General features: G+C 37.9%; 2 protein-coding genes across 2 annotated transcripts; both read left to right on the top strand.

The window, feature by feature from the left end:
* The first annotated feature begins 2978 nt into the window (after window positions 1-2978).
* On the top strand, window positions 2979-11427 carry plpp6 (phospholipid phosphatase 6). The gene is made up of 2 exons (XM_028445489.1): window positions 2979-3741; window positions 8454-11427. Exons 1-2 carry the CDS (start codon window positions 3288-3290, stop codon window positions 8813-8815), a joined length of 816 nt encoding a protein of 271 aa, XP_028301290.1. The 5' UTR covers window positions 2979-3287; the 3' UTR covers window positions 8816-11427.
* Window positions 11428-12072: 645 nt separating this feature from the next.
* LOC114462555 (dimethylaniline monooxygenase [N-oxide-forming] 5-like) lies at window positions 12073-20589 on the top strand. Its single transcript, XM_028445480.1, has 11 exons — window positions 12073-12214; window positions 16012-16150; window positions 16251-16439; window positions 16523-16688; window positions 17432-17574; window positions 17663-17862; window positions 17966-18101; window positions 18186-18405; window positions 18847-18919; window positions 19116-19368; window positions 19479-20589. The coding sequence occupies exons 2-11, from the start codon at window positions 16019-16021 to the stop codon at window positions 19626-19628; spliced, it is 1662 nt and encodes a 553-aa protein (XP_028301281.1). The 5' UTR covers window positions 12073-12214; window positions 16012-16018; the 3' UTR covers window positions 19629-20589.
* The last annotated feature ends 1143 nt before the right edge of the window (window positions 20590-21732 follow it).

Genomic DNA, 21732 nt, shown 5'->3' with positions numbered 1-21732 from the left:
ATCTGTCCTATATTGTTAAATGTAAGAGTGTCAGATTTCATTCAAAGGCTGTTATGGAGGGATGTGATGTTCAAGAATGAACCACATCTAGTTTATTAACATGAACAATGAGAACTGAGTGGCAATTGCGTGTCATTATTGTTTCATTATTAAAAATGAATTAACAATCAGCAGTTATGCTTACACATGTTTTTAATAGGAATAAAATGAACAACAACAAAAATATCTATTGTGATATGTATTACTAATTTGTAATCCAGTGAAATGTAATAATTTCCCATGGTGCATCAGATGATCTCTCACAGCACACAGAGTGGTTTGTACATAACAAAAACTATGTTTATTATATAACTAGTAAACAAAATAGGTGCCTTCCTTCCATCCATACATACATTTTCCAACGTGTTTGCACCTATTTTCAGGGTAGCAGGGGTCTGCTGCTGCGATAGGCCAGAGTACATCGTGGACAGGGTGCTGGTCCATCGCAGGGAAAACAAACACACAGACAGACAGACAACCCCTCACACTCACATATTCACTCCTACAATCAATCTACACACTCCAATCAATCTGGTGGTTATGTTTTTGAACTGTGGGAAGAAACTCAAGTACCCAGAAAAACCCCACAGAGAGGCACTTTGTAGAAAAATCAAGTTTGATGGAGTGGAAAATGTTTTTTTATAAAGGATGAACAGAGGAGGGTCCTTCATAAAACAGGGAAAACTGCACCAGGGAAAGAATCAAGATCAAATGTGTTACTGCATGTTCCAACAAAAGAAGCCTGGGGAAAATATTGACAGATAGGTGTGGGAAGAAGGGAGAATGCCAAAGTGCTGGAAGGAATCAATCATCATTTCAATATGAAACCTGGAAAATATGCAAGCACGCCAGGGAATTATAGACCAATAGCTCTCACATAACACGGCTGTAGATGAATTAATAGGTGAGCAGGTAATCTTCTTATGAGAGAGCAAAAACATGTCAAAGTGGTTTCAGGAAAAGAAGGAAAACAATAGACCCAATAATGTGCTTAGAGGAGGAAATACAGAAAGCACAAGTGAACAGTGACACGGTGGGAACAGTGATTTTTCATGTTCAGAAAGCTTATGACATTTAGAGGGTTTTCACGGCGCGTCATCAACTCTGAAGTCGCCATTTTGGCAATAGGCAGTTTGTAAACAAAGGCAGTGGCTATCTGTATGCAGCACCACTCATTGGCCAGTTTAGGTCATGTGATAGGTTAGTTATTGGCCAGTTTAGGTCACGTGACTAAGACTAAACCTAACCATAAACCTGAAAATTGTTGCAATATAGGGTTATAACCTAACCCTAAGATGCTACGTACGTGTACTTCGGTAAACGTACCAACAGCACCGGGGGTTGTCCGTACGGCAACCGTACGAATATACACTTTTGTAAAGAAACCTCACAAGTTTTTTAGAGGAAATGGTGAATTATTGCAGTGTTTTTGGCTGTACCAATTGGTCAGACCAGCCGAGGCAGGATAACGAGACAAGGCTTGGGCTGCGTCTGAATAGTGCCTCCTATCTCCTTTCCTATCCACTTTTCCATAACCCCGTGAATGAGGTCACGGGGTTAAGGAAAGGTGTTAGGAGAGGAGTTAGCAAATGGCCATCACGTTTGTTTTGACAATCAGATGCACTTCAACTAGGTGACGTAATAATCTGACTGCCGCGAAGGTTAGTGACATCTACCGTGATGAAAAAACTACAACTTTCCAAAAGAGGACTACTAAAAGCACATTTATAACACTTTCCTCTGATATAATCTCCAAAATCACACAGTTTGAATGTAAATCAAAGGAAAAGAAACTACCAGGCTACGAGGAACAAAAGTGAAACAAAAAAAAACATCACATTGAGAATGGTTGCTCACACTCACTTTCTACTCACAAATATGAATTATGTTGAATAAAACATAATGTGTCTGATCCCTTTTTCTTAAATCACAGTGTCTGTTTTATGTCAGTTATAATCTGATAATATGTGTTACATATAATAAGATATGGTTTTTAGATTATTTATTTAAAGTTGTTCAAGGCATATTATTGCATTGGTAACTTACATGATCACCGTTACTTGTCAGCGCTCGGGTGTGCGTGTCCCTATAAATGTTGTTGCTGCAAGGATTTAGTGGGTCAGCATTATCTCTTCTCTTTTGGTAAAGGATGCATCAGTGTTTCCTAGGCTAAAGGAGGTGAAAAAGGAAGCACTGAGCCTCTTTTCCTAAGCTTAAAGAGAACTTGGATGCGCTTTATCATGGCCACCACTTAAACACTTCAGTGGGTGAAGGAACAGTGGATAGGAAAGAAGATAGGAGGGACTATTCGGACGCAGCCTTAATCAAGCCGGTGTTACACCAAATTCTGTGACTATCTGCTTTAAATCGCTCATACAGACAAGATAAATAGAAAGGTCTGTGCCAAAAAGAAGTTCCTTACACAAATAGCGTAAACTCGCAGAATGAATTTGGTTAATGCAGTGTGAGGGGTTTGTTTACAAATGTCGATTATTTACTATAGACTATAGGGTGAATGTTGTTCACGCCAACTTTTTTTTATATTGCCCTTTTCAAACAAAACAAATACAATTCAAAGTAAAAGTGACAGACAAAATATAGGATGTAAAAAAAAGATTTAGAAAACATAAAAACTGAATAAGTCAAAAATAAATGTCAGGTAGTTAAAATAATTCATTAATAATAATTAAGGATGGAAGATCTCCAGGTCTAAGACGAGGGAGCCGACTCGTATGGATCGGCACCACCAATAAACTGTATCTTTCCTGTGGACCAAGTCCTTCCCTGTATACCTGCATCTATAATGCATTTTGAGGAGCTTTCCTATGTTTTATCCATCGCAGAGGCCAACATGGCCGCGCATCCGGGTTACTGCTCAGAATGTGACGATGGTGAAAACCCTGTATTATGGAAAGAGGGATTCTTCATCACCTAATGGGGATTGGAGGAAGTATGGACTTCTTAAATGGAAGTCATATTTAGGTGAGGTTAATACTATTCTCAATATTAGAAGAACAATAACAAGAAGAACAAGAAGAACAAGAACAAGAACTAGAACTGACACGTCACTTTTGGGCTTTAGGTGCTAAAACTCCATTACCCATGTTGCTTTGCGAAAAGAGCTACAAAGATGGTGGTTGATCTCTATATGTATTGTACGTGATATGAATTGCCAAACGTCTCGCAGATGAGCTAATAAGGAGCTACCAGCACAGCTCTGTGGGACCTTTACACTACCAGCAGACACCATGCCTTCTCCTAAAGCTAAAAACCCCGCTCGGCCCGGAGGAAGCCCGGTGCTCGGCGGCTCCAACGGCCGCTTCGACTTCATGTCGAAGCCGAACCTGCTGCAGCGGCAGGGCTCCGACCCCGTCACAGCCAGGCTCCGGGCCTCGGAGAGCCCCACACGGCGCCGGGGCTCCAGCTCGTCTACGGGGTCGGGGCCTCCGGAAGAAGACGGTATCCGGCTGAACCCGTCGCTGGTCCGGGTGGCGCTGAGCTCCCTGCTGGCCGTGGACCTGTGGCTGTCCAAGCGGCTGGGGCTGTGCTGCTCGGAGGACTCTCCGTGGGGCAGCGTGCGGCCGCTCATGAAGCTGCTGGAGGTCTCTGGACACGGGATCCCGTGGCTGGCTGGTGCCGCCTACTGCCTCTACAAGAGCGACAGTGCTGCGGGGCAGGAGGTGCTGCTGAACCTGCTTCTGGGTAAATAAATACACATCTGTACACATGTTTATACACACGGGGTCAGTTATAATTGTAATTGCGTAAATAATTACAATTAAGACGTAATTGTAATTGGGAAAAATGATTGATGTTGTAATCGTAATTGAATTGTAATTGGGTTCAGATAATTGACTTTGTAATTGTAATTGCCATGGAAATTCTATAAAAACTGTCAATTATAATTTAATTAAACGCAACCCTGGTGAACCATGCTACAATTCTAATGCTTATACATACGTAGTTTGTTAATAATAATTAAAATATGTTTAAGATCAAGTTTTCCCACTTCCTGTTAGGGGTGTAAAGATGAATCAATTGTTTGATCAATGATTTAGTCAAATCGATCTAATGTATAAACATTGATAATATTCATCGCCAGTTTGCCTTCTGCTTTTATTTTTTGTTGTAACATCATATGCCTTAAACAGTCAGGCAATAAAATTCTCAAAAAGTATCAATATTGTGTTTTTATTCCGTAATTTAAAAAAAAAAAAACAGATTGTTGTCTATCAATTGCAGGCCACTAAATCGAATCAAAATAAAATTGTATCGTGGCAGGCTTTGTGAACTATGCAAATATCGAATCGTTGTTCTCGTAATCAATATCGTATTAAAATGAAACAGGTGATTTACACCCCTACTTCCTGTCACTTCTCTTTAGAATCATTTTACCATTTTTAACAGAGAAAAGGGCTCAAACGCCGATGCCGAAAATATTAAAACCAATATTTTCATTGATCAGGAAGCCTAACAAATTAGATGATAGATAATATTTTTTGTGTATTTCACAGCTGATTTAAGACATGGGTCAAACTGACCTGTTATCATAAGAGATGCTAACAGAAAGCTAACACAAAAAGAAGGATAGTTTTTATGGGCTTGCTTATTTCAGGTGAAATAATAATTGGAATTTTATTTGTAGTTGGAAAAAATGCTGGTCTCCGTAATTGTAATTGAACATGGATAATTGAAGACGTAATTGTAATGGAAAAATGTATCTAAGCCTAATACACACACACACACAAAAGGACCAGGTTCCTGTACCAATGAGGGGTTTCTCTGTCCATCCTTCCTTCTGATCATTGTTTTTCTCAAAAACCTCCTTCATCACAGCCTGAAATCTTCCTCCATTCTTTGCTCAACACGTTCTACTTCACTGACCATAGCTGTCCTTCACCTGCTCCGTCTGCAGCCTCCCTCTCTTATCTTCCTTTATTAATCTGACTTATCCCCTGCCTCACTGCACTGGGATATTTTTAGTAACATTTGTGTAAAAGAGACACCAGATTATAATGAGAAGTAACTGGTTCTACAAACGGTTGAAGGAAAGTAACCAGGAGGCTAAACTGAAAGTGGAATGGATGAAGATGCTGAGGTTTTTTAGGGAGTAACTGGGATGCAGGGGAATGGGGAGACGACTAATGTGGAGAAAATGGAAGTTTGGATGGAAGATGGTTGGTGTTTGTAATGATGATGATGCAGAAAATGGGGAATATGTTTTTTTTTTTTTTGTTTTTGTTTTTTTTTTAAAATCAAACACATTGATCAGGGTGTAAAACGACTCTTTTCATTGAACCAAATTTCAAGCTCCCATGTTAGGTTATATTAGACTAAAGAAATAATAACTATTTTTTCTGATGCAAAAAGGTATTTGACATTGAAACTTATTTATTGACATCCTTTACTCTTATTTTGAAAATGATGAAAGACCATTTTGATTTTATTCATGCCAGGCACATGTTATGTGTTTATAATATAGGGGGAAAGTTGTTTAAAGGTCCTATATCATGCTAAATCAACTTTCGAGTTGTTAACCTTGTTACAATGTTAATTCCTTATTTAGGACCCTATCCATTTTATTTTTTTCCAAATTCCATGTTTTCCGCATTAATTTTTTAAAATTGCGATTTAAGAAAAAAAAAAATAATAATAATTTTTTTCAGAAAATAATAATTCAAAATAAATACTATTAAAAAGAAAATCGTAATTAAACAAATATGTATGTCAAAAATCAAAATATAATGTAAAATAATGAGTAAGATACAATTAAAAGGTAGCTATAAGTTGTACTAACATGGGTTATTCTGACTAACCTTTTTAATTATGTATATGTCATATAAAGATGTATGAGAGCAGCATTGGTGTCACCAAATTCCCCCTTAGGGATCAATGGTTTACTGAATCTGAGCAGCTTTATTGATTAAGTTTTTTTTTTTTTAACTTAATTTAAATTAACCTAATTTAAATGATCCTGATGACATCATTCCGGACCATAATGATTAAACAAAAACAAATAGAGACAAGGATGCATCAGTTATTTCACCACTAGAATATTTGACAGTATCAGAAGTTATCATTAACCTACGATGTTTCAGACTCTACAATCCCTGGAATCGATGGTCTCCACAACAACAGAACAACTTTATCCACAGATCTGATGATGTTGTTCAAACACTCTCAGCAGGTGAAACTCATCATGTTTTCATGGCGCGCCCCAGTATTTGATGAGAAACGAGCCGAGTTTCACAGACACATTAAAGTGAAGCGGGAACAGGTGGCTCCATATTTAGTTGTCAGTGATGACGTTCGTAGTTTTTTTTTTTTGGTAGTTTAGATGATGTTTGAAGCAGCCAGGACGGGAGGGGAGGGTGGTGCACCTAATGAGCTCTCCCCGGAAAACTTTCCCCATAAAAATATGTTCCTTGCCTGACTGTGATGACGTTTCTTCCCGTTTCTATCCGCGTTCAACAGTGGATTCCGTTTTCATCGGTCGATTTTGTTCGCGATTCAGTTAACGTGGATTTTATAGGGCCCTACTTATCAAAAACACCCCCAAAGTATTATCAAGCTATTGTTTTAAAGCAATCATCTGAAAAAGCAGGAAGCTACTACAACACGCAGTTATCTCTCAGCTGTTTGCTGTGACTGCAGCTGATTTGATGGAGTTGGAAGCGGGGGAGGGGTATGAGTTTTTATTTTATTTAAATTTTTTATTTTAATGCGTACATTAATGAGTACAGTCAACATAAGCCATGGGTTTCTTACAAAAGTATTTAAAATAAGTAAATTAAAAGCTAAATCTGTGGAGGCGGGTGCTGTGGGCTGATCTAAGGAAGAGAACATAGGAGGGGGAGGGGCTCTGCTGTGGAGTGACAAAAGGTCAGAGGTGTCTCTAGGAGGTGGGGGCGTTCCTAGGAGGACTCAGGCGTATTTACACCTAAAACAGGTGCCGTCAAGAGTTTTTAAAGATTACTCAAACATACATACAAGGTTTTTTAGTCACTAACAAATAATGAGACCTCACATACAATGTAACATTCAATGTTAGTTGGGAATTTCTACACATTTAGTAAGCAGCCATGAATGGTGTTTCCTCCTCAGCTTTCACCACTCTTAGTAGGGATGTAACGATTAATCGTAAGGCAGTTAAAAATCGATTCATAGGTATCAAGGTTCACATCGATGCTGTGAAAATTGAATCGCAGTACCTTTTTTAAACAGCAGAAGTGTTGGCGGCGGGCGAAATCTGCTAATACTTTCTTTTTGGCCGCCTTCTACTCTTTAACATATTCATAAATGATTCATTACCCCTTAAGCACCGAAAGAATATCTGTAATATTACGTGAATATCTGTAAAAGTCACGTTTTTCTATTAGCTCCGTCTGCTAGCATAGCTTCTCTTCTTCACTGCTAGATATCTGCATGCCAACCGACCACTGGGTTACCAGCGCCCACTGCTGGTTCAAACAAATATCTGACATAAATACGGTGCAGACTGGTTTTTTTTTTTAAAGTCCAATTGTTAAGTCACAAAATACATTTTCAGTTGCACTTTTAAAAAGAAAAAGAACTATTACAGTATGTAGTTTTGTATTGTTTATTATCGAACCAGAATTTAAATTAATAGGCTTCTTCTTCATTTGTATTATTCCTTGATTTATTTAATTCAAGATTTATTTTTAATTAAAATGCATTGTTTTGAATAGTTTATCAAGGGATTCTTTTGACAATGAAAAATAAAAGACAAATAGTACAGTATTTTCCCCAAAAAAATAAAACAATATTTTTCAAATCGTATCGGGAGTTGAGTGAATCGTTACATCCCTAACTCTTAGGTTAAAGTTAGAATGATAACAAGATACTTCTGCACTATACTGTATTAACAACGCAGAAATGTTTTTCACTTGTTTGCTTTTTAAAAGCAAATGGTAATATGAGATTATAAATTTATTAAAGTTTATATTGACTCTATGCATTGATTCCATGAAATACATATTTCTCACATTAATAATCAAGAAGAATAAATGTAGCTGCCGTCAGAAATTCTGTCATAAAGCAATTTATAGTTTTCATATTCAGTTAAATGGATAAAAAACAAATTTTCATAAATAATAATAAATTTTTTATTAAATGTTCAATAAATAAGTAATAATTTGGTTAATTCATGTAGATATAATTCATTTATTTGGTTAAAAATATAGAGAGACACAGGGGGGAGAACTTATTTTTTGTTCCGCTTTATTGCTTTGCTGGGGGTAATAAGTAGCTGTAGCACTCCAGAGCAGCACAAGGTGATGGTTGTTGATTGAAGGTTTGTGTTTTATGATGTTGAGCCTTGATTGAACTTGGAGGGAGTAACAATAAGCTATAATGATAAGAATGACATGCATTCTTATCATTCTGTCCTGCAGGCCTGTTCCTGGACCTGATCCTGGTCGGCATAGTGAAGACTGTGGTGCGTCGGCGGCGTCCGGCACATAATCGCATGGACATGTTTGCCACCTTCTCTGTGGACCGCTACTCTTTCCCCTCTGGCCACGCCACCCGTGCCGCCATGTGTGGACGCTTCCTGCTGGCTCACCTGGTACTGGCCGCACCTCTGAGGGTCCTGGTCTTTCTGTGGGTGGGCTTGGTGGGGCTGAGTCGGGTGCTGCTGGGCCGGCACAACGTGACTGATGTGCTGTTTGGCTTTTGGATGGGATACTGGCAATATAACCTGGTGGAGATGCTGTGGCTGTCACCTAACGTGCTGCAAAGGCTGCTGGGAGACTGAGCTTAAGGACTCATTAGGGCTAATGATGTTTCTATTAAGGCACGCACACACTTCTAATCATTGGACGTGAAGGCTTATGTGTAACACATGTAGAAGAGCTGTAAGAAAAGTCAACATTTGCTGTTCCATCACTCAGACAATTACCGCATGTACAGAACGTAGACTGTGAAGTTAGTCTTCGTCTCTAAGTTTAGTACGTTTATTTCCATCTTCAGCTGAAAAATAAATAAATAAATACATGTCGCAACACACAGATTGGGGCCTTAGTGATATTCAGTAATCTATGACTAAAGGTGTCCAACAGCAACTGGATCCTTCAGGCAGAATGAACACAATTATTAGACATTTTATTTAATTTATTTGTTTGTTTGTTTGAAAACACAGAATGCATGAGAAAATCCTAATTTGCTCCTCTGACTTCAGTTTAATGTGTACAGTTCCTCCAGACATAATAATAATATTATTAATAATAATAATAGGCGATTATGTGAATGTGCTCACAGCACATGCACAGTTTCTACATTAATAGGACACTTTTTACTCAGATGTAACTGTGCTGTGCTACTTAAACGCCATATTACAGCAAATTTATTTCTAGATTTCATCACAATTTTAAGAGGTTATAATAATTTTATTTGGGAAAACGTGACAACAATTCAACCTTAATTATTACCTCTCTGTGCAGTATATCTGTGTTGGTTTGATCCTTCATTATACTATATTAATCACAGTGGTTCAGTTTGACCAAACTGTATCATTACTTTTTTTCCCCTGACACCGTCTCTGGTTAATTGGTAAAAAAAAAAAATAATAATAATACAATAGTAACTTTGTGAATGTGAATCATAGTAATTAAATATTTTTTTAAAACACAAATCTGGTTTTTCGTGCAGGTGTTCGTCATATTTTTTTGCATACAAATCCTCATCCCTCAGGCTTCTAGTTCCTGATAATAACACCAACGTCCTGTGAATTAAACAAAAAAGGTATAAATTAAGCAGACGGCCCAACATAATTCACTGTCAAACACCATAGTCAAGTGCTGCTTTTAGCCTTTCAAAACAAAAGCTCAGGACAAGGGCTATATATGTGTAATTGCTAGTTAAATTGGAAAGCATAAAAGGTATTTAAATCATTTAAAAGTTGCCTTTAAACAGTATGTACTCATCATTTGCTAACTGCTACCTCTTCTATCAGACTAGAGGTTGTGCAAACAATTGTATCAACATTAGCTGCTGACTCAAGATTTCTCTTCTTTCAAGTTATTTTCCTCTAATCTTTACACCAGTACTGAGCACTCATCTGAACAATGCCAAATCATTCCTGTTGTTTAATGATTTTTAAAAGCTCCTTTTTCAGAGTGTTTATCATAAGACAAAAAACCTTTATCTTTTAAAAGATCTTAGCGAAACACAGAACATTCCATGTGTTTGTATGCTGGTAAATATTGTTTTTATACATGTCCAATACACTTTACTTGAAAATCTAAAGAAGGAATGTTTCATACATGTGTTATTTTCTATTATCAGACAACATGTAACTTGTATATGATGCATGACTTTGATCAACCTGCTCTCAGCAGTCTCACCAAGAGACATTTCCAAGGGTCTAAAGCAGGACTAGATGTTAAAGCAGTTGTTTTTATTCATATTAAGTACAGAATGTGATCCACTGTGATTTCCCTGAACACAACACTGCCTTTGTTTTTGTTTTTTTGGTGCAAAACTGTTTTCTTTATTACATTCCTGCAGCCAATCCCAAACAAACCCTGCACTGCTGTCAAGCTTGAGCTCAATTGTCTGTCATCACTTTCACTTAGAGGATTTTTTTTCTTTTCTTGTGCATTTTTTTCCCCTCCAGTCAAAAAGAAATATGTCATTTGGTAATCTTTCAAATACATGCAAGTGTTGCATTTACAGCTGTGATTTTGATAAACGGTGAATCTTTTGACGTAGACTGGCTTAAAACACTTGTGTGATGGCATCTGAAATCAATATGAAGGTAACTCATTCATGCTGTTTTACTTTGAACTATGCTGCAGAGTGAAGAGAGTGGAAAAAGTGGATTTTCCTTCACAACACAAGGTCCAAATTAATCAAAGACTGTTGTAATACTGATAAAGGATAAAGGTGAAGCTAATCAATGCAGGGAAAGTATATTTTAGTATGATTTATTTCTAGATTTTAAGCACTTTCTGTGAGCTGACTTAAGCTGCATGTTGAGGTAGATATTTGTGTGCGGATGTGAGTCCTTGAGTTATTTAAATATTGTCTTGCTTTCCCTTAAATTTGTGCCAAATGTGAAGGGGAAAGTTGCACATTAGGGGAAGCACTTGATTTTATTTTTTAATCTAGCTTTAGTAATCTTGATTTTCACTGAAGGCCTAGAAGAGTTTAAAATAAATCTTATTTACTTGTTTTAATGTTGCATGTAAAGAATGCAAGTGTGAATGATTAAAATAACTTTTTCATGTCATATCACCTCCTCTCCATTAATTTCCCATAAGACACTAGCGTTTCTCACTCTTAATGTAATACTTTAGTGTTTGTGTGGGTATCTTTTAACACTTTATAAACAGAAACCAGACGATTCAATAAATTACACAACACGCATTCCGTCTCATTGCCTTTGTCCCAGTGTAGTTCTGCATTGTCTATGTTTAATAGGATGATGTTATCAATATGACACCAAAAACAATGTTTATGATGTCAAAAGTTATTGTGTTTTACTTTGTGGGAGATTGTTGAAACAATGTGGATTAGGTACATTGGTCAGGACCAGATTTTTGGAACAAAAAAATGATGGAACATTGTGTCTCACAACCTGCATGCACCTTTTCATCCATAATCTATGACTGTTTGGATTGATTTGTTAATGTTGAACTGCAGTAAGTGTGGAAGACGTATGACTGTATGACTGTTTTGAATTTTTTCATTTTTCTTTGGTTTTCACAGAACTCAAACATTTTGCATTCCACTCACCTCAGTTGACATGGACGCCCCACTGCTCTGATTGGTTGTTTGGATTTTACTGAAATGTGTACACATCAGTGAATAGATACAGATAAGGATGTTTGCAAACATGTTGATGTGAACACACGCTTGATTGTGCTGTGACATGTTTGTATTAGGCTATTTAAGATATCTAAATCCACAAAAGTACCTTCTATCATCACCATCCCCTGAAGCAGGTACTGTACGTGCAGAGTCTTTGTAGGGTGTGGCCTTGTATCATCTCCAGCTATAATTACTGCGTCAGATAGATTTAATAATTGCACAACTTTTCACTGTTTGGTTGGAACGCACAAAATAAACTTTAAACTTTAGAGGGCGGTGATTGTTTGGATAAAAGGCTGCACGTCGAATGTTCTTCGCATCCAGTCAACACTAAAGAATCAAGGTAAGAAGAGATAGTGATGCTTTTAAACTGCAATTCAAATAATATGTGATAGGAATGCGATATGTTCAGATAATTTCATTGTTGAAAGGCTGACTCGGTGATTGTGTCACCGTGTATTATTGTCAATTTGTTTTATTATTATTCCCTCTCTCTTCCTTTTTTCTTTAGGAATAAGCTTAAAGTTTATTTAATACACTAAAAAATGCTATAATTTCATCTTTAATAATACATGTATTTATTACTCCTTTTAATTTTTACAGTTTTTCTAAGTATTAAATATCATAGATAAACTAAAATAGCTCAAATTGTTTACAAATTTGCATCACACTTAATGCAAGTTCTCAAGTATTTGTGGCATTTCTTTAATATTTGTGGCATTGATGTCTAATAATATGATGTATCCATGTGCATTCATGGAGCTTGCCGATAAATTTCTGCTTTGCCTCTCGTAATGAGTGGGATCACATGCAAACAAAGCAAGAACTAGAGTCAAGGTAGTTAAAATTAATCTTGTCCCAAGACTGTTCTACCTGTTTCAATCGTTACCAATACCGCCAGTCAAATTCTATTCCTGGGACCAAATCATATCCAGGTTTGTTTGGAATGGCAAAAAAATAAATAAGATACGCAACTCTCCAGCTCCCAAAGAGTAAGGGAGGAATGTCTTTACCAAACCTGCAGGAATACTTTCATTCAGCATAACTGAGACCCATAATTAAAGTTATGGACACACAAATTCCGGCTTTATTAGGCAGCAAAGAACTAACAGAAACTATAAAACAGGGAATAGACCAGATAATACATTTCACAATTAACATTTGGGAGGAGATCATTAATAAATATAATTTACAAACAGAGAGAAGGATATTAAATTGGGTTACATATGATCCTACAGTTTTACCAGGTGTACAAGACTTAAGTTTCAAAAGATGGACAGAGAAATGTATCACAGCTCTCTGTATCATCTTCAAAGATGGAAAGTGCACGAGCTTTCAAGAATTAAAAGGGAAATTTGCACCAGAAAATAGAGATTTTTTTAGAGACTATTGTATGAAAGAGGAAAACAAAACTGGACTGAACTGTATAAGCAACAGGGTACATCTCGGGTCATTTCAGCTTTCTGCAAAGCCTTAGGGGAGAACGGAACAAACTCGTCACTATATATTTAAAACAAATGGGAATCAGAGTTAAACATAGAGATCTCAGATGATGAATGGTAGGAAATGTGTGTGATTCAAAGCATTACTACTTGCTCACAGATGTGGAGAGAGTTTGGGTGGAAGAATCTTACTAGATTCTTCATAGCTCCACAGATCAACAGCAGACATTCTGGAGACAGTGCGATGATCAAGACAGTAACCATACACATATTGTTTGGAGCTGTGCCGTAGGTATAGGTATCTGATTAAAATTTTAAAAGCTATAACCAGAAACTGGCACAATGTGGAACCTCCAGTGAAAGAGCACTGGTTTGAGATCATCCAGGACATCTATATGATGGAAAAGTTGACTTACCAACTAAAGCTTAAAGGACATACCCATGAAAAGAACTGGCAGAAGTGAACCATCTACATAAAAGAGATGCCAACAACAATTAACTCGACTACTTGAGAATACACTCAGGAAACGCCCGTGAAATTGTTTACCTTTTGTTATATGTTGTATCTCCTGCTTTTCTTACATTTATAAATGGTTTGTATGTAATGTTATGAAATGCAAATAAAAACAAAGTAAAAAAAAAAAAAAGAACTGAATTTAGACTATGACCAGTAATATTCTCAGAGGGATTCACTGGTTTATATGGGACCAGAGCTGAACAAAAATGAGATTTTGCTTTTAAATGGAATTTGGAATATTCTTTGTTCTGAGTGAGAATGGCTAGTGAAAAGTTGCATGCATTGCATTCATTTCTACATTTCATTCTGCAGAGGTGCTGACATATTCAAATTTCAGGACTTTCAATACTGAAAAGAGCGCTCGCCTGTAACGAAAACAAATAATTATCACCAATTGGCTTCCCCAACACGCCAGCTCAAGGATGTGTTCAATCTCACCAGGGATGTTTACAGATCTGACGCTGCATCCTCCTCCTCCCCCCCTCCTATCCCCAATTACCAGCTGGACTCTTGTCCTCTGAACATCTCGCTGTATCAGAGTAGAGCAAAATTTATTGTGTCAACGACGCCTTCTCTGGCACTTCACCCATCCCCCCTCCCCTCCGTGCCCATGGAATGTTCTGGAAGAGCACCCACTGGCTGCTCGCCCACGCCCCCTAGCGACTGGATTTCCTCTCCCCCTCTCCGCCCAGCCCTTGCCCCAATACCCCTCCCCAGATACACCACCCACCCACACCTGCCCATATTCTATGGTTTTCCCAACTGTGTTTTTGTAGCCGAGAGGTTTTTTCCGGGTTTTGTACTTTGAGCTCCTTTAGGGAATTCAGTTCAAGATCTGCTTTTTCCCCTCACCGCTCCTTATGTTGTTTTTCCCATTTTTCGACGAACACTTTTTTCATATTTTCTTTAGACGGGATGATACTGAAATGTTTGTACAGCACTTTGTGGTTTTTACCTGTGAAAAGCGCTCTATAAATAAAGTTTACTTACTTGCTTAGTTGCTACTGATTAGTATTAACTGCTTAACATGACATCCATTTATGCTATATATCTTTTCATCTAAAAGCTCAGTATAAGCCTTTTTCTGTGACTTAAGTATATGGGGTTTACTATCTTAACAGTCATCTTTGTGGACCTGCTGTTTGCATGTGATATTGCCTTGTGACTCATCAGGCCATAAACTATCTAACTCCGGCCTTCATTCATTGTCATGTGAGGACCACCATAATGGACAACTGTTGCTTCCTTTCTTTATCTTAAGGCTAAAGTCTTGGTCTCAAGTCATATAGGCCTTTTTTGGCTGGTTTTATTCAGAGTAAATCTGACCCTGGCTGCTCTCACAGGGCTTCTGCCTCAGCCCTGTTCTTTTGATTCTGCTTGTGTTAATAAACTTTGTATTATTATGCGAGCCAGTTTCATCAACGATCCCTTTTTTCCACACTACACCTTTTTCATCGTCCACATCATAACCTGGGGGAAACCACGACACTACTCAAGTAGAAGTACTGTTACTTTATTGAAATTGTACAAAAGTACAAGTAAGTCATACATAAATTACTCAAGTACAAGTAAAAAGTTACTCAATTAAAAAAATGCTCAAAATAAAAGTTATTTATTTATTATTATCTTGTTATTTTATTTAGTTTGCACATATTAGTCTAACTACTCTTATATTTATGTTTATACTTCTTTTTTTTCATTTATTTTTCTTTATTCTAGTTGATTGTTATTATTTAATTATACACTATCTGAGAGAGCACAGGTCACCAAGACAAATTCCTCGTGTGTATTCATACACTCTTGGTCAATAAAGTTGATTTTGATGTATAAACTTAAAAAGGAAGCGATGAAATCTTGCATATTTGGAACTTCGTTTATTTTCCACAAAGGCATCTGTATAAAATAATATGATATTTTAAATAAAATAACACCAATGAATTAAATGCAAAATTAAAAATAAAATAAAAATATATGTATATATATATATTAAAACAATATATATAAAACAACCAGCATTATAATTTACTTAGTAATGGTTAAGTGTAGAAATGTAATAAATTACTTATTTTAAAACATACATAAGTACAAGTAAATTTACTGATTTAGTAATATACTCAAAAAACTAAATTACAGTATCATGAGTACTTGTAATCCGTTAGTTTCACCTCTGTCATTCTGCAGCTTCAAGATGGTTAAAAGAGTGGCAATAATCGGAGCTGGTCCGTCTGGCCTTAGCAGCTTGAAGGCTTGCCTGGATGAGGGCTTGGAGCCAACCTGTTTTGAGAGCAGTGATGACATCGGAGGTTTATGGAAGTTTAAGGTAAGTCAGTAATAAAAAAAACAAGTTTCAAAGAAACCAGAAAGGTAAGAATTGTCCCTGTTTGGATGAATTTTAATGCTTCTCGATCGTCTTGCTGCAGGAAGTGTCAGAGCCCAACAGGGCCAGTATCTACCGCTCCCTTACAATCAATATCTCCAAAGAATTGATGTGCTACAGCGACTTCCCAATCCCATCTGATTATCCCAATTACATGCATCACTCTAAAATCCTAAAGTACTTCAGGATGTACGCAGAACACTTTAAACTACTGCAACACATTCGTTTCCAGGTAACAAAAACACACTCCCACACTTAAACAATTAGAATAGACAAATGTCAGAATCTCCTGCATTCAACTTTGTGTGATGTTAGACTTCAGTGAAGAGAGTTCAACAGAGACCAGACTACACTCGCACTGGCCAATGGGAAGTGGTGACAGAGACAAGACAAGGCGAAGAGGAGAGGGATGTTTTTGATGCTGTTATCTGCTGTTCTGGACATTACACCTACCCCAACCTGCCATTCAATGATTTCCCAGGTACACACGAGATAGGATTTTTTTTGGTAAAAGTTTATTTGAAATTTTATACATAAGGATGAAATGATATTGTTATTATCTGTCAGCATGAATATGGTGTCATGAATGCTGTTATTCGCAAATTTATGACACCTTTTGCTAAATTATGACACCTTTCGAGCTATGTTGGCATTTTTTGGGTTTGGTGGAAGAATCTTGTGGAGTTAGATAGGGTTAGGGGTTAGTGTAATGAAAGGGTTCCGGTTAGGGTTAGGGGTTAGGGTGACGAAGAGTTGGGGTAACAAAGGGTTAGGGTTAGCGGTTAGGGTAACAAAGGCTTAGGTAGGGTTAGGGGTTTGAGTAATGAACAACACTCAATGACAGCCTTCATGACACCTTTTTATTACACACTACTTTTGGTTCAAGAGTGAATGCCCCAAACAAGTAGAGGTGTAACAATCCATTGATCTGGATCGATATATCAATACAAGCCACAATCCAATCAAATCAATGGAAACTCAAACCATTGATCAACAGAGTCAGTAAAACACAGCACAGGCCTTTTTTTCTTTCTGTTAAAAATAATGGTTTTCATTTAAATGTTTGGTCCAGGCCATTGAATCTAATTGAAATCGAATCATGGCAGACTTTGTAGTATCTGCAAATATTTCTCCGTTCTCTAAAAAATCTATATCATGTCTTATCATTTTGAAACTGGTGATTTCTCTACAAACAAAATATAAAAACATTGCATTATATTGCAGGAATCGAGACATTTGAAGGTAAATACTTTCACAGCTGGGATTACAAGGGACCTGATAACATGAGTGGAAAGAGAGTTGTGGTTATTGGGATTGGCAACTCAGGAAGTGACATTGCTGTGGAGAGCAGCAAATTTGCAGAGCAGGTTTGGGGAAAATGTATAATTTGTCTTTTCCTTTAACCAAATCCTCTTCGTCAATCGATTTCACACAAGTTTTTTTTTGTTTGTGCAGGTGTACATGAGCACCCGTGGGGGTGCCTGGGTCATCCGTCAAGTTTCTGACAACGGGATTCCAGTGGACATGAAGTACAACACACGATTTGTACACATCCTGTTCCAGCTGCTGCCCATCAACTTCTTCAACTGGTTTGGTGAGAACAAGCTGAATGCCATGTATGACCACACCATGTACGCTCTCAAACCCAAACACAGGTCGGTACCATCAGACAAAGACTCCTTGTCTATGTAGGGGATGTATAACAGTTTTCCAACATGTGACACTCCTTCCTAAATGTGCTTCTGTCTACTTATGCAGGCTTTTCAGTAAGATTCCTGTGATCAATGATGACCTACCCCTAAAAATCCTGTCAGGAGCAGTCATAATCAAACCAAACGTAAAGGAAATCCAAGGATCCACTGTGGTGTTTGAGGATGGTAGCATTGCAGAAAAGGTAGAAGAATTTTCCCTTTCCATATGTCCATCTAGTAACAACCTTCCTGCTCAGTCTCCCTTCCTTAACTCTTCCCTTTTCTAGGTAGACACCATTGTATTTGCGACAGGCTACAACTATGATTTCCCCTTCTTGCCAAGCAATGCTATGTACAAATCTGGGCATAGAGTGGCTTTGTACAAACATGTATTCCCTCCAAACCTGGAGCATTCCACTCTTGCAGTTGTGGGATTCATTCATGCTCTTGGAGCCATTATGCCACAGGCTGAAATGCAAGCCAGATGGGCCGTACTTGTCTTTAAAGGTAAAGTATTCCCAGGTAAACAAATGTCTGTACATGTGGCCTCACCTGCCTGTCATTGCCCGATCTCGTCAGATCTCGGAAGCAAAGCAAGGCCTGGCCTGGTTAGTACTTGGATCAGAGACCACTAAGAATTCCAGGTGCCACAGTGGGGTGGCAGTTGCTCTAGTGGTATTTGTCATTGCGTCCTTAGGCAAGACACTTCACATACATTGCCTAGTATGAATGTGGCGTGTGCATGAGTGTTGGCGGTGGTTGAAAGCGCAGTATGGCAGCCTCGCTTTTGTCAGTCTGCCCCAGGAAAGTAGTAGTTTACACACCACTGTGTGTGGAGTGAAAGAAAAATGCAATGTAAAGCGCTTTCAGTGTCTATGAAAAAGTGCTATATAAGATCCAATGCATTACTATTACTAATTGTTTTTCTGAACCGTTTTTAATTCACAGGTCTGAAGAATCTGCCCTCAAACCAAGCCATGATTAAAGCTGTGGAACAGGACACCAAAGACATTGAGAAACAGTAAATCTTTGATCATTTTATACTCTGTATTCAACCTTTGGACATAATCTCAAGTGTTCTACCAGCAAAATGCAAGACAGTTGTTCTACTGCAACTGCTATACCCATGCTGTAAAATTGCATTAATATAATCTAGATGTTTTCTCAAAAGCTGTGTTTATTAGAAGTGTTGCACCCCTGTCCTTTCCTTTCTCTAGTTACATTGTGTCAAAGCTGACACCCCTGCAGGTGGACTTTGTTTCCTACATGGATGACATAGCTGGGGAAATAGGTGCACGACCAAGCCTCCTCTGGCTCTTCTTCACAGACTACCCACTATTTAAGAAGGTTCTGTGGGGGCCAGTCACTGCCTACCAGTACCGCCTGATGGGACCAGGGAAATGGAGCGGAGCGCGCCATGCAATCTTTACACAGTTTGATCGCATGTACCAACCCCTAAAGACCAGAAAGGTCTGAAATGTGCAATGTTGCTGCTGCTGTCCATCATCATGATGATCAAAATCTTTCAGATCATCTAAAGTTTTTTTTTTTAATGTTGAAATTTTTTCTTAAATCTTCAGGTGACAGAGCAAAAACCATCCATCACTAGTCGCCTGATGAAGATGAGCATTCAAGTCCTGTTAGGAGGAGCGGTTGTCTTCTACTTCCATACTCGCAACCCAGAAACCATCCCAGCTTTGCTGTCCAAGCTTCCCAAAAAAGCACTTTAAACAAGCATCAGCTAAATCAGGGGTGTCAAACTCCAGTCCTCGAGGGCCGGATTCCTGAGACTTTTAGATGTGTCCCTACTCAAACGCTCCTGGTGGAGACCAATGTGTTGTGATCAAGCTCTGCAGAAGCATGATAACGAGCGATTCATTTGATTCAGGTGTGATGGAGCAGGGACACATCTAAAAGTCTGTGGAATCCGGCCCTCGAGGACTGGAGTTCGACACCACTGAGCTAGATCATAGGTGGGCAAACTACGGCCCGTGGGCCACATCCGGCTCGTTGGTCTTTTTAATCTGGCCCACCGAAGCCAAAATAAACAATTAAAACACAAAATGAACCATCTCACTCCGTCATCTATCTCCTCAACACCCATGGGAACCAAATGTTCTCCCATTTGACGCTTACGCCCGCCCTTTCCCAGCCTTCCAGCCAATCAACACGCAGACCACATGTAAACAAAGACGAACATTGGCAGAGAAAGCTGCACGTAACAATGATGCCTTCAAGGCCATGGGAAACCACAACACTCGTTGAATAAACTACATTGGAACTCAGTCTGTTACAATATCATAATTCTGACTGCATTCCTTTGACTTGGCATCCTACTCGGTATGGACAGAAAATGTCAGATGAGGAAGAAAGCAGAGTTAGATCGGTCGCCGCCATAGCACACCCACAAAGAAGAAGAAGAAGAAGCGGCAGAAGAACTTACTCATGGTAGAAGCGGAAACTTGGATAGCTGGCCAGATAAACAGTTCTTCTACGTCGGATAATCAAAGTAAGCTGTTTGTTGATGTTTTCTTACGGGATCACGTGGTGTTGCGTGAATACACCGGGCCAGGTGGAGGTTGATGGAGCAAAAGCAAAATCTACAACAATGAGTGGCCCAAAGAAAAGAAGAGTCGACAGTGAGTGCTGAATGTTTAACAATGAATGGAGAAGTAAATACTTTTCACTGAAGTCCGGTCAAAGGCTGTATGCCTTATTATTTGCAAAGAAACCGTTGCGGTTTTAAAGGAATACAACATCCACCATCACTTTTCCTCCAAACATGCTGCTAATTATGCTTATAACCATTATTAACAAATTGTATTTCTTTCATGCAAATACTATATATATACAGTATATATATATATATATATTGTGTGTGTGTGTTGTGAACTTTCAAGTCCCACCTGTGCCCATTGCCCCCCAAATAATCCTGACAAATAATACATGTTAAAATGTGTTGAACCCTCAGGGAACAAGTAATATAATATTTCATAAGAAATCAAAAACTAAATTAAACTCATTATCTGAATTTAAAAAAAAAAAAAAAAATGTAAAAAGTGCAGTAGAAAACCAAAAAAAATAAAATAATTCAGTACAAGTATGAAATGAACTAACAGAGAACAAGTATCATCATGTTTCATAATGCCAGTATATTTTAATAAATAAATAAAAACTGAAAAACTAAATGAAATTATTTACCTGCATAAAAAAACAGATGTAAAAGTACAGCAGTCCAAATATTCAGGAAACAACAAAACTTTGTTTGCAACATGTGCCAAAAAGCAGAAGAAAACAAAAAAGTAAATGAATGCTTTAAATCGGATAATAAAAGTTTGTTTATGGTTCCGCTCCACTTCACATGCCGACGTAAATCATTATGTTTGCATTTTAGTTCCACGTTACATTTTGATCCCAGTCGCATATATAATGCAGTCTTAATTAAATGCTCTTTTAATTTCTGATACATTTTAGGCTTCCAAATTTGCCTAGTAATGATCTTTATTGTTGATGAAGAAAAAGTTTTTAAGAAGATTGGCATGAAATTGAAAATTTCAACAAGTCATGTCTCCATTCTCTACCACACACTTTGAGAAGCACTGCTCTACTCACAGGCCTGTCTCTCCTTAAATGTACAAACATTTCTTTAGAATTGGGACTAAATTTGGGTGAAAGTTGCAAATCTTACATATGGTTGATTTGTTTTGAAGTTTTATAAATTTGAACTTTAGACAAGAAGAAGAATAATGTGTGTATGCATCGGGTGCTGACCCGGCCCCTCTGTCAATTTTTAAAAGTCCATGTGGCCTCTGAGCCAAAAAGTTTGTCCACCCC

Source organism: Gouania willdenowi, chromosome 4, assembly GCF_900634775.1.
Source record: "Gouania willdenowi chromosome 4, fGouWil2.1, whole genome shotgun sequence".
Classification (NCBI taxonomy): domain Eukaryota; kingdom Metazoa; phylum Chordata; class Actinopteri; order Blenniiformes; family Gobiesocidae; genus Gouania; species Gouania willdenowi.
Note: the sequence above shows the minus strand (reverse complement) of the source record. Positions and strands in the feature narration are given on the sequence as shown.